Source organism: Antechinus flavipes, chromosome 1 (genome assembly GCF_016432865.1).
Source record: "Antechinus flavipes isolate AdamAnt ecotype Samford, QLD, Australia chromosome 1, AdamAnt_v2, whole genome shotgun sequence".
Classification (NCBI taxonomy): domain Eukaryota; kingdom Metazoa; phylum Chordata; class Mammalia; order Dasyuromorphia; family Dasyuridae; genus Antechinus; species Antechinus flavipes.
In genome coordinates this window covers 33857626-33884105 of record NC_067398.1, presented here as the reverse complement: position 1 = coordinate 33884105, position 26480 = coordinate 33857626, and the positions used below count along the sequence as shown (strand labels likewise).

At 32.3% G+C, this 26480-nt stretch overlaps 1 protein-coding gene across 2 annotated transcripts in view; it reads right to left on the bottom strand.

Moving 5' to 3' along the window:
• Nucleotides 1-2405: 2405 nt before the first annotated feature.
• The window catches only part of PPP4R2 (protein phosphatase 4 regulatory subunit 2), a 54670-nt gene continuing 30595 nt past the window's right edge, over nucleotides 2406-26480 (bottom strand). Inside the window, exons 3-10 of one of the 2 annotated variants that reach the window (XM_051980899.1) lie at nucleotides 20151-20321; nucleotides 10939-11032; nucleotides 9950-9987; nucleotides 7799-7873; nucleotides 7430-7573; nucleotides 6530-6828; nucleotides 6192-6367; nucleotides 2406-5212 (exon numbers count right to left, since the gene is read on the bottom strand). In XM_051980899.1, coding sequence (XP_051836859.1) covers nucleotides 5198-5212; nucleotides 6192-6367; nucleotides 6530-6828; nucleotides 7430-7573; nucleotides 7799-7873; nucleotides 9950-9987; nucleotides 10939-11032; nucleotides 20151-20321 — 1012 coding nt within the window. In that variant the 3' untranslated portion in view covers nucleotides 2406-5197. Of the gene's footprint in view, nucleotides 6368-6529; nucleotides 6829-7429; nucleotides 7574-7798; nucleotides 7874-9949; nucleotides 9988-10938; nucleotides 11033-20150; nucleotides 20322-26480 lie in introns of both variants that reach the window. The other variant, XM_051980892.1, reaches the window with a different exon arrangement.

The window sequence follows — 26480 nt, the reverse complement described above, 5'->3', positions numbered from 1 at the left end:
TCAACAACGATACTGTTTGAGGATGTATTCTGATGGAAGTGGATCTCTTCAACAAAGAGATCTAACTCAGTTTCAACTGATCAATGATGGACAGAAGCAGCTACACCCAAAGAAAGAACACTGGGAAATGAATGTAAACTGTTTGCATTTTTATTTTTCTTCCTGTGCAACAAGAGAACTGTTCGGTTCTGCACACGTATATTGTATCTACATGTTACACATATACTGTGACATAATTAACATGTATATGACTGCTTGCCATCTGGGAGAGGGGAGTGGAGGCAGGGAAGGGAAAAGTTGGAACAGAAGTGAGTGCAAGGGATAATGGTGTAAAAAATTACCTAGGCATGGGTTCTATCAATAAAAAGTTATAATGATTTAAAAAAAAAAAAAGAATTCAACCTGGATAAAATCATTTATGTCTTTTACACAAAAGTGTATATACCATGTTTAAGACTGACAATAACTGGGTAGCTGGGGAAAAAAAAAAAGAAAAAAAAGAAAATTGGGGCAAAGCCAAGTATGATCTGATTCTAAAAAGCAAAACTAGGAAAAGGTAAAAATATCATGTTATACAAATGAGTTCCAGCACCCTCAAAAATATATTAAAAAAATAAGTGGGGAGGAAATAGAATAAGGTGGGGATAAAGAAGGATGTGTAGATTTATGGTAGTAGAATAAGTTAAGTATCATCATGATGGAAAAGAGATAGAAGAGGGGGGAAAAGAGCACAGGAAAGGAAGGTTAAAAAAGGTGTTTAGATCAACAAGAAGGATAAGGTATGTAGATTAATTGGAGGAAAGAGGGAAAGGGTGGGGGAAATAAAGGAGGAATTCATGGAAGGGAGAAGGCAATTAAGTAATAGCAAGGCCAGTTAAGGAGCAAAATTAGTTATAAAGTTATACACAAACACTACAAGGAACAGGAGCAGAATTTATTAGAAAAACAATGTAGGGCTAATGATCATGTATCTTAGACAAAACCAAATTAAGATTCAAACGAGAGAAATTTATATTATGTGTTTGCCATATTGTTTTAGATGCATGTTTATATATGAGTAAATGTGCATTAACTATAAGGAAGCAAGAAAAAGGTGGAGGCATAAATACAATTTCTTTGATTACCATATTTGCTTTCTTGGAATGGAAATTTATTTTATATATTTTGAATCCTTCCTGATGTACTCTGCTGGATGCATAAATAATGCACCTTCCTTTTCTGTTCAATTGTTTTTTCTTAATATTTCTTTATTTACATTTTCTTAATAGAACCAAAAACAAAAATGGATGACTCTAAATTGGGAAATAGCTGAAGAAATTATGATTTAAAATGAATGAGATTAAGGCACTAAGATATAATGAAAGGGATAGATTCAAAGAAACCTGGGAAGATTTATATGTACTGATATAAATTTGGATTTTAAAATGAGGATCGGTGCAATGTCCAACCACCAGTGAGTGAATCTTATTTCTCATTTGTCTTAGAGGAAATGAATTAAACATATTTTAGGATGAGACATACATAGCCCATGTGTGAATTTGTGTCTCTAGACCATTATAGATGAGGGGCTTTTTTTTTTCCAGGAAGGAGGGACAGGAATTATGGGGGAAATCACATGGTCATAGAAATACTGAAAGATGTGTTGGGGTTTTTTTTTAATTCCCCAGAAGTTAAGAGGACACAAGGAAACACAGCAGCATTCAAGACATTTTAGCATATACTTTAAAAAATAGGCCATGTAATATTTGTTATCTTCAGTCCTTTTGGTTCTTTATATTTTTAAAGATAAATTTTAAATAAAATTATTGTAAAAAGGAGGGGCTATGACATGATCAAGAGATTTAAAACTAGAAGAGTCCTAAGAGATGTCCTTCCAGCTTCAAATTGTATCAATCAGATTAAATTTTTATTTGTTATTCTGAGCTACGCTCTGGTGAGAAAGATTAACGCTTTCCTGCTAAAGTGTGAATTTATCCTCAATTCCCTTATAGATTGTATCTACTCCATGAAGAGAGAAAAACCAGTTTGGTGTGGCAGCCTGTAGACTAGCTGTAAACTATCATGAACCCCCCCAAGCTAATGGCAATTGGGATGGATAGGAAGCTTACAGAAGGAACAAAACAAATGAAAATATTTAAAAAATGAAAGGCCAATATAGCCGTCAGGGACAGAACTAAGGGATTTTCCACCCCCCTGAAATGCCTTGGTAAATATACAAGATAAGAAAGTAATCGATCTCTAACTGGTGTTAGACTAATCTTGGAAAGAGTGAAAAAACAAAAGTTACTGACCCGTGATTGATAGAAGGATGGGCTTAATATTCTTATCTATAGAGCATTTTTAAATTCAAGCAACACAGAATAATCTTTTGGCAAAAAAGAAAAGCAATTCCACAGATGCAGAAATTTGTCTAATTTGTCTTTTATTGCATTATGAAAATAATACATTTTTGGCAAAGTAAGCTGGGCTCCAAGTTCAAATAATAAGAAAATCCTGAAGGAAGTTAATTATTGGTTCACTATATTTAAATATATTCTCATCAATACACTATCATTCTTATTAGACTATTAATGCATTAAACTTAGTCTTGAACCACTTTCCCATATAAAATTATAATTATTTAATGTCACTGCAGTAATCCATTTTATGACTACCATCTATCTCACAAATAGCTGAGCATCCTTTTTGCCATGTACTTATGAAACAGTTCAGGGACCATAATTTGAAAGTCTACCCATAATTTAGTTCCTTTGGTTGTACAAGTTGTAAATTTATCCCCTCTCCAATTTTTTCATAAATACCATTTTAACAGCTCTCATAAGAATTACTTCACACCAGCACCTTAACATGAAAACTAGTTTATACTATGTTATTTGAAAGTTAGTTTCTGACTTTAGATTAAAATGCATAAATGCATGCCTATCTACATTGGCAAAATAAAGCACTCTTATGAACACAATGCTTTTATAAAGCCAGTGCTTATATGAGCCAGTCTTTGAGGGACTCTTTTCAAAGTAGCATGACTACTGCTCCAAATTGCCAACAATAGACTATTATTTTGCCTGCTTTCAAAGGTGCAGTCAAAACTTATCCTAACTTGATTTAAATAAACCATTTGAAGTGGGACGGGGAGGAGGATTGTTAAGGATTCACTGATTGTTATGTTCTACTACATTAGAACAGTTTTCAGCATTTTCAAAACATATTGTATCCATTCTTAGAAAAAATAAATTAATAAAAACTATATAAACTGTTTATCCCTCAATGCCTAATCAGTATTGATTATTTTCTATCTTAGGCAAACCGCATGATTAAGTTAGAAACCTGCTCTACACTAGAAAGAATGAGCAAGTAAATAGCATTTTAAACCCACAAATTCTTGAGTTAGAGCTTTTGAAATAACTTCTGTTGGCTCATCACATTAAAGAAAATTGATGTCAGAATGACTAAATCAGGTCTGACATTATTAATTAGAACTGTTATTTTCTTTCTTACTTTATCTCCTGAGTGCACCTTTTCAAACTTAAAAGAAAACTTCTCATTCCCTGATAGTTACCAACACCTTTACAGCAGCTAAACAAGAAGCCTCTATCCAGGTTTAACCATGGAAGCATCAGTCCCATCTGTCCTAATAAAGAAGCATGATATACTCCCCATAAGCAAACCCAGAGTCTTCTTCAGTTAACCTTGTGTAAACAGCAATAAATCTGATCTAAGATCAACATGAAGGCTAACAAGAAACTAAAAATTAAAAAGCATTCTCTCATACAGAGTTAGGATAGCATTGTATACATTCATCATTATTTGACTTTATTTAATAAAGAGATGCATTTACCCTTGCAACAACAGCAATTGCAAGTTTACAAGTTCACAGACCACAAAACCACGTTGCTAAATTTTAAAACTTAAAATTGACAAAAGTAAATTGATTATAATCATTATATTAACAAATAGTCCATGGCACTACAACTATTAAAATAAAAATATCAAAAGGTCATAGGTGCTTAAAGAATAGGTTTATTGACAATATTTTCACAAAAATCCTAAAGGAAATTCCAAAATTTCTAAACTTAAAATGTTTAAAATTTGTTCTCATTGGCAAAATATCCCTTAACAAAAAAGTAAAATTTTACTATGAATGAATGTCATATTTAACCTTGCTTCATTTCAACATTTTGAACGTTTATTTTTTATTAAACACATCTGCAGTTAGCAATTTTGAAAAAATAAAAAAAAATTTACAATGTTTGATTTTCTTTTCTCTCTGGGAGACACTAATCAACGTGCAGTGTTGTGTTTTTTTTTTTGTTTGTTTATTTTTTAACTATCAAACATTCTTAAATATATTCCTCTGGCTGCTGTGAACCTGACAGACAAGACAGTCAGTAATAAGTACTCTACAAATATAGAAACTGAGCCAAATTATTCTGGTGTTTTGGTAAAGAAAATTTAAACAGACAAAATCCACAACCTGTGTTTTTCCCCAAATCATTCGTAAAGCATATGATACGGTATCAGAAATTGCGTCAACTTTTTAATCCATTTGTGTATTTCAGGCATCTGAAACTAAAAAACGTATCCTTTTGTTTTGATAAAAATGTACTCGAATATTTTATAACATTAATATTTATTGCTTTATATGAATACTGTATTGAAAGCCCAAGCATTCAGTTTACACACAGAAATTATACAATTATATACCGCTTCACAAAGGCAGTGAACACATTACAATCTACAAAATCTACTTTACAGAAATTTAAAAATTCTAAATATCAAAAAGGTACAGTTGAAGAAACAGGTATAAATTTGGCAGCCAGTAATTTTGACTGGGAAGTTGCAGCTTGCGTGACTTTATGGGAATCTGAAAACATTGAGTTGAGCAGTAGTTGTGCTTTGCGCTGATCTGAAAAATATAACACTGGCTGTCGGACTAGCATGTTCAAAAATATTTAATTCACTTCAAAATGTCATACAAATTATGTTGGTTTCTATGCACCCCTAGAACTTTCAATCATTTAGCTCAGGTACATAACTAGGTAATATATTAATTCCTTCAGTACAGTGGTGTATCATACCAAATCCATTTGCATACTTTCAAATAATTTAGAAAGAAATGTGTAATATTCACAATGTTCATAGAAGCAAGCAGAAGGTCAAGTAACCTGCCCAGTTCTTCTGAGATGTTCTCACATCAGCTTCATAAGCATTCACCCTAAAAAATATTAAGCTAATGGTTGAAGACTGTTCTTAACATAAAGTAAATTTTTCTCATAAATAAATGAAGTCCTTTTAGTCAGGCACCTCAGAAGTATACAAAAGGGTTGTAGTTTGAACAGATTTCTTGGAATGTGTTTAACCTGGTATTTTTCAACAGTGTTAAAGATTTCCAGGGTTTCATAGGGGCCAGATTTTATTTGAATTATTCAGAAGTGAAAGAAATTTCTTTCTGAAAGAGGTGAATTCAATTATTTCCAATAGAAAAAGTATTCACTGTATTCATCTCTTATAGAAACAGAAAAATAGAACATTTTCCCCCTTAGAATAGTATATATATATTTATATGTATTTATGACTTAAGGTTCCATTGTACATAGTCAAACAATAAAATCTGGAAACCAGCATGAAACCCTATAATTCACATGTTAAAATGTTGAAACTATGACCAAAATATGAAAACTGCTAGAGCTGTCAGAAATAGACAAGACAAAAAGCTTTCTTGCATATGTATAAACTAAATGTGGTAATCTCCAAAAAGTTTGTCAAAATTATAATTACCTTCCAGTTTAAAAACTTTTATTCTAAATTAAAAAAAAATCTATACACATACCACTGATTTTACCAGACCAAAAAGTCAGCGGTAAGCAGGACCTGAAGGAGCCGATATTCACAGTTCTTACGTGTAAAACTCTTTCAGGATTTATTCCATGAAGAATCATATTTTACAACCTGCTTCTCTTGTAAAACTAAAGGTCCACTTTATTACATAAAAGTTTTATACAGTGGAAAATCAGGGCCTTATGTAAAATACTGCATCTAAGTGGGTTTCATAGTTAGTCTTGCTCCATGGGTTCTTCCGCAACGTCTGTGGCCTCATCACTGTTTTCCATTGGGGATTCGGATGGAATTTCTCGACTTTCACTGGCATAGGTTCCTAACTCTTCCGTTTCACTGCAATCAGCACCACTACTTACAGGTCTTGTGTTTTCACTGTCTTCAGAATGCAAATCTTTGTCTTCCTGAGAGAGGACAGATTCCTCCATTTGATTACTCTCCTCAGAAGTCTCTTCACTCACAGTTAAGGCCTCATCAGTCTCTTTTTCCTGATCTTTTCTTTCTGGAGGAATTTCTTGTGAGGTCACAAAAGATTCTAAAAATAATCAAAAGTTGCAACAATTAAATTGTCAGCCCCAATTAAAGTTATATTCCTCTAGCCAACAGGTTAAATCATATCCTGAACCTTTAATCAAGAAACACCTCCAGCAACCAACATTAAAACAATGGTACATGAATCCCAATTATTTCTAAATACCTTCCTCCTCCTCTTCTTCCTCTTCTTCCTCCTCTTCCTCCTCTTCCTCTTCTGTACAACGCTGTCTTGCAGAGCTGTTTCCTCTGTCTTTATCCTGAGATGCAGATGGCGTTCCTGTTTCTTCTACTACAGCTGAAGACATCTCACCAGGGGAATTCTGGTTGGTTGTGTCTTCACCTTCTGTGTCAAATTTGAGTCTTTTTACCTCATGGCCCTCAGCTTCCACAGAGTCTTCATCAGAGTGTTTATTTTTTACAGGACTTGCTTGGGTACCTTCTGAATCAGATGTTGATGAATCACTGTGAAAATTTTATAAAACCTTATTAGGCCAAAAAACATTTGCCATCTCCACCAAATTTTCATATTTAAGATACAATTCTTTTCTAATAGTCGGCTGACGAAGTTAATACGTCCGACAGCAGAGGAATTTGGGAAGTCAACATCTCAGTGCTAACAGGTTCCACTTTAAATCAGCTTCTTCCCCTCATACCGGTGCCATTTACTATGTGAAGCACCTTTGTCTATTCCTTACTTTTTTAACGCTGACTTTCTCTGAATGAGACAAAACTATGTTCTATTTCGTTTATATACTGTCAGGAAAAAGTCTATCCTAAGAAATTTCAAATCTTATTTGCAAAGATTTTTTTTTTTCTTTTCCAAGTACCTTTTTTAAATGACAAGTATATTTTAAGCTTTATGAATATGTTAACTCCTTAAAATTTAGCTCTATAGGTCACCATTACAATATTTACTTCCTCCTAATCCTACACTATAGATATACACACACACACACACACACACACACACACACACACACACACATATTGTCTGCCCAGGGCAGACTATCAAGTGGCAAATTAAACTTTGGTGAAAAGACAGATATTTAAGTTGTATACAAACCTGTGGTTTTTCTCCTCAGTTAGTTGTAAATTTGACTCTTTACCTTCTGTGTTCTCAGGCAAACCATTTGTTGTCATGGGGGCTGACAAAGAAACCTTTGGTCGATTTACTGGTCTGGGAGTTCCAGGACCATTTATGTTAGACCTATAACAAACCATCATTATTATTCTGATGAAAATTAGTCCTTCCTGAGATAAACACATATAAATTCCCAAAAGATAACATTTTGTCTTCCAAGTCTACACATCAAGAAATAAGTTTTTTCTGTTTGCTATTTGTACATTCCCATCAGAAGCCTATGTTTGAAAGGATAGGACCCATTTTCCAAGAAGGGAAATGCTGTGCCTTTTGTCACTAAAACCAACTTACCTGTCAGTGTAACTTGGTGAGTTTCCAGGAAACATAACACCATTCATCCGGTTTACGCTGTTAGAACTGTTTTTCCTATGAGAAATGAAAACATTCTGCTATATAACAAAATTCTGAAATTCTTCAGTTTTGGTAATGAAAAATATGCCTTCTAAAAAAAAAAATTGAAGGTTTTTGTGACAGTCAACATTTGGTTTTAATATACCTAGGAAAAATGTGTCCATATTTCTTCCAAATGTAAATACATGTCCTTAAAATATATGTACATTTACAAAAAGTCGCAACTAAAGTAGAGCCTTGACTAAGAAAAATAATTTTGGGAATGTATTAATAAGGAAAAATTGCATACTACATAAAATAAAACTCTAAACTGTTTTACTAAGTCTAAAGTGGAATTTTTTTTTCACATCTTCTTCAAAATTTTTCCCCATTTCATATATTACTACCCATAAAAATCTAACTAAAAAAGCCAAATCAGCAAAATCCGAGTTACCAAAAAACTGAGGTGTCTTGAACTTTTCATCTTCAGACTTAGTCTTATGGTACCAATAAAATTACATTACTTAGATTCTAAAATTAAATCAGCAACATCATTTATATTATAGACTTGTTTATGCCCTTAACAATGGGTTAAAAAATTTTTATTATCTATTTTTTGTAAAGGGCTGAAATGCATTGAGGTCGGACAATGGAGCTCTTAAGGCTAATTACCGAATGGACAATACTCTATAAGCATATGCTTGGAAAATAGCCCTTCCCACTATTCTGTGCTGGCTCGATAATTGATGTATACAGAGAATTCGTAGGAGGGACTAGGGGGTGGAGTAAAACTAGCCAGAGTCACTTCTAGGAGGAGACAAGGAGAAGTCGTGGAGATTCTGCATCCATCCAATTCACCCCTACCCCTAAAGACCAAAAATAAAGACCAAGGACTTTTGTTTATCCTGACTCCAGCTGATTCTAAGATATCCAAGGTGCTAACTCGGTCTTCACAATTTTCTAGTTTTGTTTTTTTTCAATAAGTACAGTAGAACATTTAAGGTGTATTTGTATTGCAGCATTTTGCTTTAAAACTGTCATGTTCCAGAAAAAAAATGTCAAGCAATTTAAAGCTAATCAATTTCTTAAATTTTGACTCTAAGATAGATCCTCTTATTTCCACCAAATCTTAAAAGTTTAGCAATACTTCAGCCATAAAGCACAGAGCCTAGATATATAAGATGTTCATTACTCTAATAACTGTTCATCTCCTGGTATCCCAGAAGATTTAATCCTAAATCAACTTTTATTTTAAATATTTTGATTAGTAAGATTTTGATCTTAAATATTTTGATAACTACATTCCAATAGATTGAGCTTTCTTTGTAATCTCGTATTTTATGTTACACGTTTAAAAATAAGAAATCTATAAACAAAATAAATAAATAGAAAATAAATATCCTTTGCCTTAAAGATATTCTGAAATGGGGATACCTAGTGGGCTATTTCTCCCAAGTTTCACAAGCAGTATTTCATCTGTCAAACCTTGAATAAATCAACCATAGACACTCCATGCTTTATGATGGACAAAGAAAATATTATTCTGCATGCATTGGGCATCTCAGCCAAATAATGGGCAAACTCCTCACCAGTGAAACTAATAAAACACCCAACATGCAAGAACAATAACAAGTGATCCCCTCCTCTCAGAATACTTGTTCAGAAACCAAGATGTCCTTTCCTACACTAAACAAATCCTAAACCTTAATCTCCTTTAATCCCTAAATGAGAATCATTGTAGGAATAGACAGAATAGTGTGTGTGTGTGTGTGTGTGTGTGTGTGTGTGTGTGTGTGTATAATAAAACAGTTTGTTGAGGAAACTTAAGCAATTTAGGAACATAAAAATTTTAAAAGATTTAGACAAAATATATGCCAGATTTATTTATTTATTCTTTAGATTCATAAATCTGAGATTTTAAAATATGTTTAACGCACTGGCACTAAAAATACAAATCTAGTAATGTACAACTTTCTGGTGGGAGGCACCACAAAACAAAACTATACCAACCAAATTAATGAGGCTAGGAAGAAGCAGTTGATGGAAGCATAAATTCTATAACGCTAAAAGGAAAAAGTACTTTTAAAGCTAATCCAAGAATTTTATACTTACTCTGAAGATGGATATACACAGCTAACAACCATCACATTCTGTAATAACAAAAATTGATAATTTAGTGCTAGAATAAGACCATACACTGCTGTTTAGCATTCTTATTGTCACAACCATCTTGAGGTAAAGTCTTTATTCCTGCTATTTTACTAATGAAGAAAATATGGTAGTACATAAATAAAATCAAAACCCTTCAGTCAGGGCCAAAAATCAAGCTTTTCCCCAACCATAAACATTAATTACTATAATTTGTTTCTTGGAAACAAAACCCATCAAATTTTCTTACCCTAAATATTGTCAATTTCTACTAAAGTTCTATTTCAATGTTCCATCATGATGTGAAGGTGAGTCTAGGCTTTCAAAGACTATGCAGTAGAAGACAATCTCTGGCAGCTCCTACATCAACCTAGAAAGGCATTGATGGAAGGAGTATTCTCAGCAGTAAAATCATGGACCTTTCAATGTAATGAATACTTTTGGAAGTCTACACTGGTGGGGGAAAAATACTGGCAATGAAGTCTCAGAGATGAAGGGCAGGCCCTGACAATAAATCATCCCAGGCATGGCAAGAAAACTGATAGCACTGCTGAGTATAATTCTCAGTTTGGGACCTAGTAAACGATGGAGAAGGAGATGGGATATGAAGATGGGTGAAAAGGGGAGAATAAAGAAGTGATCAAAAGAATTAACATGGAACCCTATAAATCACTAATATCTCAAATCCCAGTTATTTTAGAGATTATACTGGGACTAATTTAGTTCAAATTTAATCAGAATTTTTAAATTAATTCTAAATATATTTGATAATATATTCCCAAATAAAAGTTAATACAGGTAAGAACTGACATAATTAGATATAACTGATAAACAAAATAAAAGGATAATTTTAACCACTTCTAACAAAACAATTATACCAACTATCTCTCAAGGTCTCTCAATCAACCCTATTTTTCTACAAGTATAATCCAATCATATTAGGGAAAAAATACCTTTTCTACTCCTCTGAGAAATTTGTCTGTTCCTGTATAGTTCCTCCTTGGGTCTGTTAGCAATTCACAAAGTCGCTGAATAGTAAAAGGAATACTGTAATAGAATACAATTTTATAATTAAGAAATTTGTGTTATTAACATGCAAAAGCACTGAGAACATTAAGTTAGGGACAAAATTTTCACTGTGGCTTTCAATGACAGCATTCAAAAATGACACATCCTTTCAATACTTCAAAAATCAAACTATTCCCCCCATCTTCCTTAATTTAAAAAAAAGAAAAACACTTATATTAGCACAAAAATAAAAATATTCTAAATTAAAAGTAATTTCAATTCACAAAATTTGAGGATTACATAAAATGTAAGTAATCCTGTACCTACCTCACAGGGTTTTTGTGAGGATCAAATGAGAATATATCTTTAGCATCTAACACAGCAGCTAAATATTTGTTCCTTTCTCTTCCCCATACTTGTTGATCAAGGCATCTTAGCATTGTTTTATGTTTTAAAGTTTTAAACAAGAACTTTAAAAATTATCAAAAGTAGTCATAGTCATATCATCCTTTAAATTCAATTTAATCCTTTACCTTAGAGCAAGGTAAAAGTCTAAGAAAATTGTGATTTTTCTTTAGGACAGGCTTTAAAGGTGAATTACTCCTGACTGCAGAGTGTACCACATGTAATTCCACCCTTATAATTTCAAATGAAATGATATTCTTTATATCTAAAAATGCTTTGACAGTATTATATGCATAATTGTGTGCATATACCTCCCCCAAATTGACAAGAACCTAGTGTACCCAAATTAGTAAATACATGTTTTTATTATTCGTAATAGAATGATTACACTAAAATATTTCAGTCCTACACCAACCAAAGAAGGAATTGTCATTAAAATACTGATCTAATACCTCACCAGAGCAGGGTGATATTTCAGGCTTCCTAGAGACTATCCCCAGAAAATACAAGCTTTGGCAAGTCTTATACCAAACTGGAAAAAAAACAAAAGAAAACAAGCTTCCCAACTATACTGTTATTTTTAAAAGACCAACCTAGCTAAAAATATGGAAAGTTCATTATCAGAAAAATGGCCAACAGGGGAGGAATTTGGGAGGCAAAAGCAATTAACGAAGATCATCTGTTAAGGCATAAAATGATGGCCCCTCTGAACCAATAAAAGAAATACCTACATCCATGGAAATAAACAATGATCCACCAACTTATTGTAAATACAATTACACACAAATAAAGTTTTATTTCAACAGGAAAAAGAAAACAATTACCAACATGATACTAAGATCTGTAATATGACCACATATTTAATTATATGTTCCCCTGGTACAAAATTGTAATAGTTACAAAACTCTGTCCTTTCAAAGTATCTGGTACACAAATGTCTACATTTCCAGTACAGCTTAAAAGTACATTTTCTTGTAAGCATACAATATGATAATGAAATAATTTAAATTTTAATTAAGACATCCAACTGAAATAAATCATATCAATATTGAGACAAATACTTATTCATATAAAATGAAAAGGCAAATTGAAATGTAACAAAGCAGGTTAAACAGATTTTCAAGACATAAAATTTTGTGTGTGTGTGTGTGTGTGTGTGTGTGTGTGTGTGTGGTATTTAACATATACGGGACTACCTGCCATCTAAGCGAGGGGGTGAAGGGAAGGAGAGGAAAAGTTGAAACAGAAGTTTTTGCAAAGGTCAATGTTGAAAAATTACCCATGCATATGTTTTGTATATAAAAAGTTATAATAAAAATAAATAAAAAGACAAAATTTATACTAATTATTCTCTAAAGGAAATCATTGAATATGTATTCAACTTTTTAAAACTATAAGCACTACTAACAATATCTGGCATCTAAATTAAACATATAACATCTCTTTAAAGGTTATGGTAACTTTAAGCAAATTATTCATCAAAAATTTAAGTATTCTTTTGGTTACTTATGGTAAACATAAATAATGCCAAGAAATATGTTTCCAAATTAGCATATTCTATGAAATCAATACAAGTTAAAATACAGCTATAGTACAAAAGAAGCATACACTAAATTATTTGAGAATTACACTAATTATCACAAATATATTGGCCTTAAAAAAAAGCAGGCATGTAACAAAGAGATTCACTTTTTTGATGAACAAGCTAATCCTTTATTTTTCTCCATTTTATAGAAACTGAAGTAAACTTTAAAAATGAGCTCAGAAGGAATGGTTAACAAACTAGATAGACAGATACATCACTACATTTTCTCTCAAAGCAACATTGTAAGGACTCAAAGACAAATAACTTTTACATTATAATTAACACAAACTGTTTTCTATTATTCAAAAGGGGAAATGTTACTATTATTTCTTCTTGAAGTCCTCAGGTTCTGTTGTCTACTTTTCTGTATTTCAAAAGTATTCATTGTCACTTGTGCCCAGGAGATGGCAGTATATCATTTTTTTTCCTCTCCCATCTCTTTTCCCAAAGGCCAATAGATTTCAAAGAAAAAATTCTTCTCCCCTTTTTGGAAAGATGCCTTTAAAAAACTGACTTTGAGAAAACATCTAAGATAGAGAAATAACTGTGAAATTATGATATTACACTCATATAGTTGGCAATTTTCTACCCAGAAATTTACTTCTAGAAGTTAATGAGTTAGTCTTATATAATCAATCCAAATATATCACATTTGGTTTAATTATGAAAAAGGTTGAACACTCCATTAATCTCCATTTAAGATACAAGGCAAAATGCTCTACAGACTTAAAAAAAAAATTAGATTCATCTGAACAAAATTAGGAACAGATTTGCTCAGTAATATCAAATAGGGTTACTAAATGAAAAAATACATATCAAATGCCTATTTGCTTGCATCATGATCCTAGCAATGGAGAGGTACAAAATATTTTGGGTAAAAAATGACCCTAAGCCGCCAACAAAACTGAAATGGAAACATGCATCAATTAGGGGAGGAAGTACATTATAAAGAACACTATGAATAACAGAAATAAATTCAAAGTAAATAGCAGTTCACTGGACATTTAATTTTAGAAAAAGGATCTAATACTTGTATCAGAGAAAAAGGGGTAAAGCACAAGTATGAAAGACAGTCTAAGTATTATCTAGAAATCACAGGGCTTATCCTAGATTTTAATACTTTATGAACAAAACTAGCTCATCAACAATTTTAATGAGAAGAAATCATTAAAATTTTAAAATATTATTTTTGCAATCAAAATACAGTTCTTATTCCATCCTTTATTTTCCATTCTCCCTTACCAAAAACACAAAAAACAAACCAAAAAAATATATACTTTCAAATATTTGAGAACCTAATAGGCCCTAATAAATTCAGTTACTTAAATTTCCAGGAGTATTTGGCTCACATATGAAAAAATTCCTTAGAATAAAGTCCAGATCTCTCTAAAAACCCCAAAGTAACTAATTCAAAAATTACAGCTAAATTTTATTCACATCAAACAATTACAGATCACAGTAAATTACTGAAGAATAAACCTTTTTCAGACCCAAGTCTATGAAAACTATTTGATTAAAGTTCTCCAATGTACAATATATAAAATTAATTTAAGAGTAAAGTGAAATTCAAGATACTAGAAGCCTGATTTGAACAACAGAAGTTTGAAACAATGAGAATTAAGCAGATTACTAGGAGTTAAATGAAGTCAGTCTCTAGTTGATCCCTAACAATAAGATTTCACAAAGGGGAGAAAAAAACTTTCCAATGCACCTACTAATGTTCTCATGTTTTAAAGTTGCAGCATAGTTTAACTGTGTGTCAGTTAAGTTTCAAATCCTAAGCATTCTTAATATATACAACGTATTCAAGTTGAAAGAACTAAAGAAAAAAAGCAGAAATATAATCTCTTTGATACAGTTAAAGCTTTGAACTAATTTGCCACTAGGGAATTCAGAACTGTGCTTAAACAACTACCTTTGTAGATAAGCTTAGCAACAGAAATCTCTTAATACTCAGTAGGTAACTACTGTATTCAACCAAATTAAAAAATTAAGAACAAAGTATTTCTACATAAACTATTTAGTTCCCATCATCTTTACAAAAGGTAAAAATGATGAAAATGACAAATGATTTTGAGGAATGTTTGCTTAGTGATAGTAGGCTAAGTCAAGAAGCACTGAATTCAGGTGCTATCTCTGACACATACCATGAGATTGAAAAAAAATCTTTATTGCCCCCATAGCATTCACAAAGCCTCAAAACGTTAGGAAAATTGCTAATACGCTAGAAATTTTTTAAACTGATCAAGAAAACACATTTCTGGGCAAAGCTCCCTACAACAGAATAAAATTGGCACTATAGTCTATATAAAGAAACGCCCCTTCCTTCTACAGGAAGAGGTGAGATACAGCCCTTCTTTAGGACTATTAGTACTGATTAGAAATAAAAAGAGCAAAGCAATCTCTGAACCAACTGGGAACTTATTCTAAATTTTTTTTACATAGCATTTTATTTTTCCAAATACTTGTAAAAATAGTTTTCAACATTTCTAAATTTTTCTCCCTCCTTCCTTTACTTCTCCCTTCTCAAGCAAGCAATCTGATATAGGTTAAATATGATTAATACAAACTCTTAAAAACTGGTTATCTCCTAATTTTTTTTTTTTGACATTGCCTAGTTTTAAGGCAGGTACTACTTAGCACAAGTAAGGAAGAGACCATTTAAATTTGAGAACTGTACAAATATCACTGTAAATCATTTTCTAAATACAGGACCTAATTTTATCTATAATTCTATTAAGTGAGTAGAGACATAACTTTTCTTTTTTGTGCCCCCAAAATATTTAAATTAAAATAAATTCAGCTCTGTAATTGACTCAGAAAGGCATAAAACAATGGGACATCTTGGAAAATACAGAAGGAATTGAGCTCCTCTAATAATCTCAATGAATCCTAAACTACTGGCAGTGACCAGTACTATATCACAAAAAGCAAAAATAAAAACGCCATGACATTTTTTCAAGGCTTTTCAAGTCAAGTCGTTCTTAGGGACTCTTACAAAGCTGATACTCTTCTTAATTTGCTCTGTTAAAAAAAAAAAAACTAAATCAACTTACTGCTTGGTCCATTGTTTTTCCATTTCAAGAATCCTAAAAGTAGAGCAAAACAACCTGTCACAATAAACCATACTAACCAACTAATTAATTTGTCCTAGAGGAACTTGTAAAAATTACATTCTCACTTATCTATTCTAAAGGGAAAAAAAGCATACTGAAAATAAATGGAATGTTAAGCAAGTATTTTAGTTACTATTTATAATGATTTCACTTCCTACTCAATGACTAGGATGAAGGGATAAAGGGGCTAAAGAAATGAGAAAGATACTGAAACAGTTCCTGAACAGACTACAGATAACAGAATTTTAAAAAGATCATTTTCCACTGATAGATTTTCTACTTTTTTAAGAAATATTTACTTCTGGTCTCTTTTTTAATTTAAAAAAAAAAACCTTTTCATGCATGCTTCAAGTTAATCAGAATTTCTATTCTCAAATATAGTTCCTATAAAGGTTATATATTTCCTTCATATTTTATTCAATAAATATTTAGTAAAAGCTTATAATATGCAGAGCATTTAGGTAGGCATTACACACAGGTATCTACACATCTTATTTGCAAAGAAAAATGCCATGTAAGCTGGTTACTTGGGTATAATCAGGATTCCTGAATCCCTGTATGAATTTTGGGAAGAAATATAAAGGCATAAGAAAGGATACAGACTAGAATCACTGATTTAGAGTGGGATAAATCTTGGAGACTATGAAGTGCAACTCCATCATATTAACACATAAAGAGACTGAGGAAAACGGACAATAAACCACTCTGCCCAAAATCACCTGGGTAAAGTAACCATGCCAGCACCCAGCATCCCTGACTCAAAATCACACACTCTTTTTACTACTCTACAGGTTAATTATTGAGGTATGTGACTGGTTTATAGTTTTAAATAACCACCACAATAGAACAAGAAACAATACAGATTTGTGGCTCTTGAGAGATGAAGGGATTACATAAATACTATTGTTTCTCATAAAAAATATATGGAGATGCTAGATTATGACTGACATGGATACATTGCAAACGGCTGAATTCTAATACCTAAAAAAAGTTGGTTTTTCATTCCCCTAAGAGGCGAACCAAAGTTAAAGATTAACTGTTTTCATAACTTTTAAATAAATTTTTTTTTAACTGCTATCAATAACAGTCCTAGTCATTATTATAGTTCTAGCCATTCAGAAAGCACCTTTTTCTATCTATTATCCCAATAAGTATTATGTGCTAACATATCTCAAATAAAATAAAGTTTAAGTCTAGGGACTCTGAGTAGATGATTATAAAACTCCCTCTCTATCCAGACTTCTTAACTTGGGGTCCATCAATTCAGATTCAGGGAATCTATCAAATTGGATGGATGAATTGGTGGAGTGAGTGACATCTTTTGTTTCATTATCAGTGGTTCCCTTTGGCAATTTTATATTATTTTATTTTATGCATTTTAAATGATTCAGAGAACAGGCCCCCACAGACTTCAACAAAAAAGTTACTTATTCCCTATTCCCCCCTGTTTTGTTTTTCCTATTTAATCTTAAAAGAGAAAAGAAAAAAAAAAAAAGAGAGAGAGAGAGAAAGGGAAAGAAATGAAGGGGAAGATAAAAATGAAGAGGGGGGAAGAAAGGGAGAGAAAGAGATGGGATATGTATGGGGGGGAAGGATAAAAAATATTATTATTGACTTGATTTCTTTTAATTTACAATTCTGATACTTTTACCTGAAGTGACAGGTAATACAATGAGTGGCACATAAAAAATTCATTTACAAAACTGACAAATCATTGTCATAATACTCTATTTTTGTCTTATCTGTTTACTTCATTACAAAGAGCAACCATTAGTTTCTGAACTGTAAATATGTCACCCACTTATCAAAATTTTAAGTGTCCATAAATTAAAACATAAGAAATAAAAGCACTTTAAGTAAAAAAGAGTAATGACCTACAATACAAATTTACTCAAATATGAAAACAAATAAAATTTTATTCTCATTTGCAAAGGGAGGGGAAACATTTTTTAAACATACAGAAATCAATGTTTAAAAAAAAAAAACAGTATTGGATGTTTGTATTTGTTTAGAATAAACCAAAATGTGTCTTACCTGTAATTTCTAAATAATCAGAAAAATAAGCATTTAAGCAATAAATGGCTCATTTTTGATGAGTACTAAAAAACACAATACTCAAAATAAATAAATAAATAAATAAATCTATCTCAGGCAGGAGGTAACTAGACCACAGGAATAAATCTAATTACAATAAAGCATAAGACAAAAAATTGAAATTTTAAAGTCCTTCAAAAAAAAAAAAAAAACCACAAAACCAACAAACAAAAAAAACCCCAAACCTTTAATTTATCAACAATAAAAGATGTTGAGTTTACCTTGCTAAACAGAAACAAAGGGGGAAAAATGTTATGTGGTTTATAACTCTGAAATCAAATAAGAGTGCTATAAAAAAGTCCAAAATATTTTAGAACCTAGTTACATGTCATTATTTTAAAAGATAACTATTCCCTTTTCTTTCAATATATCCCAGAATTTAATTAAATCAATCAGCATTTTAGACTTGTTTTGTGTAACAGTCCAGTTTCATAGTATATATGGTACGTGTATGTTTCAGACCTGATTAGTTTGAAAAATTCAAAAAGCAAATTTGTAATAGCTTATATCTTCACAGTATAACAACAAAGAACCAAATAAAATTTAAATATTTCATCTTATCTCAGTTTTTAAAAATCACAGTGATATGCTTTGGTGAACTTAAAAACTGAACTGCTATGAAACGTAAATGCTCATATTTTTTATTTATTTTAGGAGTTCATCTTCTAATTCATAGTTGTAGTTGATTTTTATTTCTAAAAGTGACATTGAAGTATTTTTCTAGTGTAAAAATTCCAGTCTAAAATTCAACTAAGTTTCCTTACTTCTAAAAGGTTCATGAAAATAAATGTTTTTTATAACTTACACCCATCATAAGTTTTCATTTTTTCAAGAATTAAAACTTTATACCCCTTCCCATTTCACCCAAAAGCAATTTAGAGATAGTTTTGAAACAAAAAAACAACACATGATTAATGACAAACATAAAACAAAATTTTTAACAAACAACATGAGAGTTCAGGGAAGATCAATGTTATAATCAAAATCTCAGAACTGTTTATTACTTAAACACATTAAAGGACATTTATACTCCATCAACCATCCTCACAGATGAAATCTCTTTCAATAACTACCCCAGGGTTTGAATATAACAATTCTATAACTTATCATAATTGATATTTTAAAAACATAAGGTGCTGAGTATAGTTCTGTACAATTCAAATTTCTAAATTTTTTATTATTTCACAAAGCCTTTAAAATGTTGGTAGAGGAAATTTAATTTTCAGTACCAAATAAAAGAGAAGACATCCATTTTTTAAAAATCAGCTTTATTTTAACAAAATATGGTTTCAATGAAACTTCTCACAAAGCAACAAATAGTATATGTAATGTGCTTTTTTAAAATGAGATCAAAAGTTGTCACCTTCCAGAAAAGTTATTCTGGAAAATTTTTAAACACATTAAAATGTATAATATTAACTCTGTTGTAAGGAACTTTTGCTATTTACAAATATGTTTTTAGTTAGCTACAAGTTCTACATAAACTATAAAAACATTAAAGAGATACAGTACCATTTGAGAATAAAACCCTTTAACTTAAATACAACTTAAATAATTTGTTTATGTTATTGTTTCATGAATACATTTTGTAAAAATCTAACTTCATTAAAAAGGTCATGATGCATTTGGAGTAAAATGAGGAGTTAAGTGCAAATATTTTAAAATTAAACAGAATATTAGCCAGGAACTACTTAATAGGAAAGGACTGCATAATATTAGTCCCTAATAGGATTCCCCCACCCCCCAAAATATGTCATTAACATGTTTTGAAATTCATACATTTTGATATTCATATCAGGTCACTTGTGTGAAGCTACTCTAAAAAGCAAAATCTAGACTTCTAAATGACATGTATAACTCCCCTGCCCCCCAAAATTTAAAACATAGCAAAACTTAACGAAAGTTAACATTTTATTATGAATTCAATGTTTAAAAATAGTATTTTAAAAATGCATACCCATTGAATCCAGTGACAATTTTCAGAATTCTTTCCTTCATTTCATCAAAGGGAATATATTCAACATTAGGGTTGGGAGGACCTCTTGGTTCAGGAGCTGACGTTCTGAAATCATCCATTACTTTCTCCAATTTGAAAATAAAATAGCCTTTAAATTGGGACCATTGAATCCTATAAAAATTAAAAAAAAAAAAAAGACCAATTAAAATATAATTATTTACTAGGGATAAAACCACATGTTGCCAGTGATTAAATGCAAATGTTTACAAAATAACAAGAAATGATAAAGATCTCTTTAAAGTCAAATAAAATGTAACAATTCAGTCCAAACTAATTTGATCAAGTCAGACTGCAGCTTCTGGGCTCCCTTTATCTCTGATATTCTTAAACTTTATCTGACTCAGTGTTCCAAACTGCTTCAAATCAGGTTCATACTGATCCAAATATTTTTCAGTAACTATAACCTCACCAATGCAAGTATTTAGCAATACTAAGCAGCAACAGAATTAACTAATTAAAATTTTTTTTATTTAACTAATGTGTGGTAAAGAGTTATGGTAAATTATATAATCCATAAAATAACACACAGCTTCATTATCATTACTAGTTTATCAATAAAACAAGCTTGTTTTATTCAACAAATGTTTCTGAAAATTCATGCATAAGACAAAATGTGAACTCTATAAATTATGGTGTCACTTGCAGTCTTTACTAGCCATGTATTTTTACCTCATGTAACATTTTGCTTTTTTTTTTTTTTAAAATGAGTATATCATATAATATTTAACTTGAAAATGCACAATGCTAATCTAAGAGAACTCACTCAGACTCCTCTGCTCGCTCTCCCCAACCCCAACTCCAAAGAATAATTAGCTCACTTGACTAGAAAAAAAGGCATCAAAGGTGGTTTTGGACCAAACTCTCACTTGGTTTCCTTTTCCTACTTGCTGTTTCTACATATTCCAATGACCCCAGAACTCTTCCTCACTTCTTAGAACCACTACCACCTCCTCCTTCCTCATCCCCCACCACCACCACCACCCCTCCCCCGCAGTTTATCTTCCCACATTTATTTTATGTTTATTTGTGAAAATACTGCATCTCTTCATTAAAATATAAACTCCTTGAGGGAAGGATTTTTCTCAGTTTTATTTCTAGCCTTTGCACTTACTTAGCAGTGCCAGGAAAAAAAAAAAAAAAGAGATGGCATACCACAACCTATACTAAAAGTTGTCAGAATCAAATGAAATATTGTATGAAAACCCATTTCATAATCATAAAGCACTATATAAATGTCAGCAATGATAATTATGATCTAGGATCTTCTTTACAGCACTGAAGACCTATATAAAATTTCAATTGTTACAAATAATTGCCAGTAGTTTTCTCTAATAAGTTTTTCCTCTCTTAGTAATTCTCTTCTTTGTATCTTTGACTCCTTAACCATACTATCACACTGAACCTAGGTCTCCTCCAGCAGGACACTTCACTTCTCAGGCTTTGTTCATGTAGATAGTAGAATGGCCTAATAATACATTTGGCTGCCTTCCAAGAATGAAAATTTTCTGCTCAAAATTAGAATTGCTTTAAAAATCAACTAAGGTTATTCATCTTACTCATCTTAGCCTATCTCAAAAAGGCTGGATTCTTAACTTCCAAAAAACTATCCTGCCTACTTTCTGTGAGGGAAAAAGATACTATTTATTTCCTAAAAGGTTTTGTAACTTGTACTTGAAAGCCACCGATTAACTATTACACTAACATTTATTCCTCCCTACTCCATATATCTGACATTTTGATGTGTTTTTATTGCTTAAGAAGACTTTATGTCTGTATCAATTATCTTTCCACTTTGCAAATATATACCTATGTCTTTTTATTTCCTCATTTACTTACACTCCACAGCTGAATTTATGAAGCAAAAAAAAAAGAAGTTACTGAATTCTAAAATGAAGGACCATTCCTTAAATCCCTAACTCTACTAATCTCTATTCTTGATATGGAAAGTAAGAGTCTGGAAAAATAAACCAAAATCAAGTAAAGGAGAAGTAATGGTGTCCACATCTGATAATTACACACACATGCCCAAAGTAAGAAAAATATGCTGTTTATTCTCAACTTGGACAAGATTTTGCATAAGGAGAAAGAGTAAGTGTTCTGAATGAAGTGAGCAACAGGAAGATAAACATGCAAAAAGTGTTGATTAATCATCTATTATATCCAAGAAATCACGATGGGTATTGAAACTACAAAAATCTTTTAACTAAATATTTACATTCTATCAGGGCTAACAACGCAATAATATATGTGGATAAATAAATAAATAAAAGTTAATGTTCTCTTTCCTTTAAATTGAAGAGTTAAAGGCTTCTTGAAGGTGGAGTCCCTAGAACTGAAAGTTGAAGTTAGATTAAAAACTCTCAAAGCCTCAGAAAAGCTATGTGGAAGCAGGAAGTAAAATGCCAAGCACTAGGTATAGGCCAAGTTAGTTGCATGGATTGTGTGTAACAGGAAGTAATATAATGTTTAGTCTAAAAACACTAGTGGGGGAGGGCAGGGAGAAAGGGGGAAAAAAAGAGGGGGAAAAGAAGGAAAGGAGAGGAAGAGAGGGGAGAGGAAAAGAAGGAAAGGGAGGGGCGGGAGGATTCTTGCAAATCAATGACTCTATAGCATTATGGAAGATAAAAAAATCTTGGACTGCACAGAAAGCAAGCCTTCAGAAATAAGGAGGTATCTGGTCTCACTATGTACAACATCTAGAATCCTGTTTTGTTCTGAGCACTGTGGACTGTTTGTGCTCAATCTGTGATAGAGTCTTCCAAACTCATATTGGTCTGATCAGGACCACGCTTTGCCATGACCCTTATATGTGACATCATTTTGATCCTCTTTCAGCACAAAGGACAACAACAAGAAAAAGGATAAACTGAAGGACATCCAGAAAGGTCAAAGGCCTTAAATCAGTATCAAGAGAAGTGTAAGGAGAAACTAGGTAGATGCATCCAAGAATCTGAAAAACTGTAATATAGAAAAGGGATTAATTACACTTATTCTACTTGGCCTCTCCAAGTAAAACCAGGAGTGATCGGCAAAAGCTGCAAAGAAGCCAATTTTAGGGTTGAAGTAAGGAAAAAATTCCTCAGAATCAGAGCTGTGCAAAAGCAGAACTTGATGGAACAAATGGTGCTAGGGTCACCCTGAGCCAGGATCTAGAAGTAGAGGCTGGTTGTCCACTTAAGGATGGGGATTCTTGTTTCATATGGACTAATGATAGCTAATGCCACTTTCCAACTAGAAGGTTTTTGATTCAGAATTTTTCTTTTATCTTAAAGGTAACAATCCATTAGATTTGATGAGGTTAGTGGCAGTGCAGAGAGTTGTGGGAACTCCTTTTGGTCAGCACAGGTCCAACCATGAAAAAATTCACGAACCCGAAATATTAGACTGGCAAAAGGAAGTTTAGTGGCATTGAGAAATCAGCTTTTGCTAGGAGAATGATTTTTTCAGTGGCAAGGTCCTAGCAGAGAAATCTTGGCAGAGAGATGAAGAGGGGTTAATGCTAAGAAGAGAATGTCTTCCCAGCAGGCAGGGGTCCTGGCAGGCAGCTATGCCAAAGAGAGGTCTCTTGGCATGGCATGATTCCTGCTTTTAGGCCTCTACAAAGAAATGAGCCCCAAAATTGCCTTTTAAATAGGAAATCTGAAACTGAAGTTTCAACTGAATGAAATTACTTTAATGTTGTCACTGCTCCCAGGCCTAGATTTCAGGTTGAATGAGACCACTTGCTGGGAGTGGTACTGGGCCAATTTTCAGCTCAATAAAGGGTGGAGCTAGTCCCACCAAGATAACAGAATGAAACCATTTTATCTTTTATTATTCCCTGAGGCAGGCGTCTCCCAGAGGAGCGTTTCTCCAGAGTTCAAGCAGAATTTCTCTCCTCCCAAAGTCAGGGCAGTTTCAGGGTTCCCTCTATCAGACTGAAAGATTCTTGAGGACAGGGAAGAAGGAGAAGCATTCTTTTGCTTTTCTTTTTGTAACCCCAGCATTGCGCAACAGTCCTTAGCAAATAGAAGGCCCTATATAAAAGTGGTTTTGATATGATCGGATTTTGTGCATCCTGGGACAGCTGGTTTGACATCTCTGAAAAATAGATTGGAACTTATACAATATTATAAGGTAAGAGCATTGCTAAAGTATAAAAAAGATAATTCTGACTTATTTTAAATTAAAAGTTTCTTGAATAAAACCTATGCAAGTCAAGAATAGAAGGAATGAAGAAACTAAGGGGGAAAAGCTCCCAGACAATCTCAGATAGGATGTTGCAATATTGCTATGGTAGAGGAAATGATGAGCTGGTTATTTAGAAAAATATGAAAAGACTTGGATTTATGAAGGAAGATGCTATTCCATCCTAAGAAAACAAGATAAGAGGAAATAAGCACAACATGGCCTTAAATTTATAAATATATGTATATGTATATATATGTATATGTATATGTAATGTTTATAAATAAATATATATAATAAGCACAAACACAAATATATATGCTTAATTGTACCCTTCTTTGGGGCAGTGACAGAAAGAAGGGGGGAGGAGGGAAAGATGCAAAGTAGAGAAGAAGAAAAAAAACAAAAACTGGGCAGCTTTGAAAACAATTTATAATATTTATTATATATGTTTTCTTGAAATGGAAATTTATTGTTTTATATTAAATCCTCTCGGAGTCTGTTGTGTACATGTTAATTTTTCTCATTTTGTATTTAAGTCTGAAATAAAATCTCCCCCACCACCACCAAAAAAAAAAAAAAACAATAATGAAACAGTGAAAATGGAAGAAATTATTACAAATTTTAAAATTCTTTACAGGTCATTTTAACTAATTCTATTTAAAAACTAATTTCCCAAAAGATAAAAAAGTTTTGACTACGCTTTTTGTTTTTTCCTGGTGCAAGGTACAAGTCACAATCTATGACAGCTTCTTAAAGTTGCCTTAAAGTACAGAAAAGCTATGTTGACTTAGCTATCGTCACATAGTTAATAAATGTCACTAGTGGATTTAAATATAGGTCTTCCTCATTTCTTTTAACAGTTTATATATTAAATGTAATATATTTTTCACAAATTCTAATAATTTAAAAATTAACCAGAAATATCTTATCAACTGCTATAATAAAAACTTTCTAAAAATGAATCAGTAAATAAGCAATTCTGTACTCATATATTCCAGATTTACCAATGTCCCTTATGAACCAATAATACTAAACAGACTTATAAATCACAAACTCCCTTTTCCTCCCATATTACAGCCAACGTTGAACAGATACATCCCTCTCCTCTCCTTTCCTAGAAATAAAACTCTATTAATATCAATTCCAAAGAGGCAATGTGATATAGTGGATCCCCCCTTCCCCCCAGATGCCAGTTAACCTCTTACCAATGAGCAACCAAGACAATGAGTTACAGAGAGGTATATTAACAACGTAAGTTTCTTTCCAGAATTTCCTAAACCAACTTAACTCTAAATGCGGCCTCTACCAACCACTACCAATTCACACACCATTCACCCTCCACTACTGCCTCCCCTCCATGGTTTCTCAAGTCTTTCACTTCAGTTTTAAAAACAGAGATCCCTATTAAAGTGATATCAATATCAGTTAGAATTAAGAGAATTGTACTTTGTGATTGGCTTGTATGTAAGAATTTTGCAAACCTTAAACATTCTATTGATTAGTTATTAGTGATGTTATGATTCTTGTACTCAAACTCCCAATTCCTCCAGTGTCCTTTTCTGACATTCTTGCTTACCCTGCCAAATGCTATTTCTTTCCCTTATCTCTACTTTCTACTAGCTAGAACTTGTCCAGGCAAACAGGAAAGGAAAAAAAAGGAAGGAAAAGGTCAAACAACCTGTTTTAACTCCTTGTGACTCATATATAACTGCCCAGAATTCTTATCCCTGGTTTTCATCCTCAGAGTCCCCATCCTCCTTCCATCTTACCACCATATTCTGCATCCTCTTTCCCTTCAGCTCAATACCAGATTTTCCACAATATCTTCATTATCATCATCACTCCACCCCACCCTCACATCCCCACCCCCTGCCTCAAGATTTCCTTTCTCACAGCCTAACCCAAAAGATACTACTATCTGTGTAGGAGAAGCATCATTCCCACTTGTCAGTGAGATAAAGAAACAAAGAGACAAGAGTTCTTGTGCCAGGGTGACAAAGTGGGGTAAGAGGTAAGAAGGGAATGAAAGAAACTTGTAAGAAGAGCATACGATTTTGCAGTTAAGCCTCAAACTGAAATCCAGAAGTACTGGGGTACTAT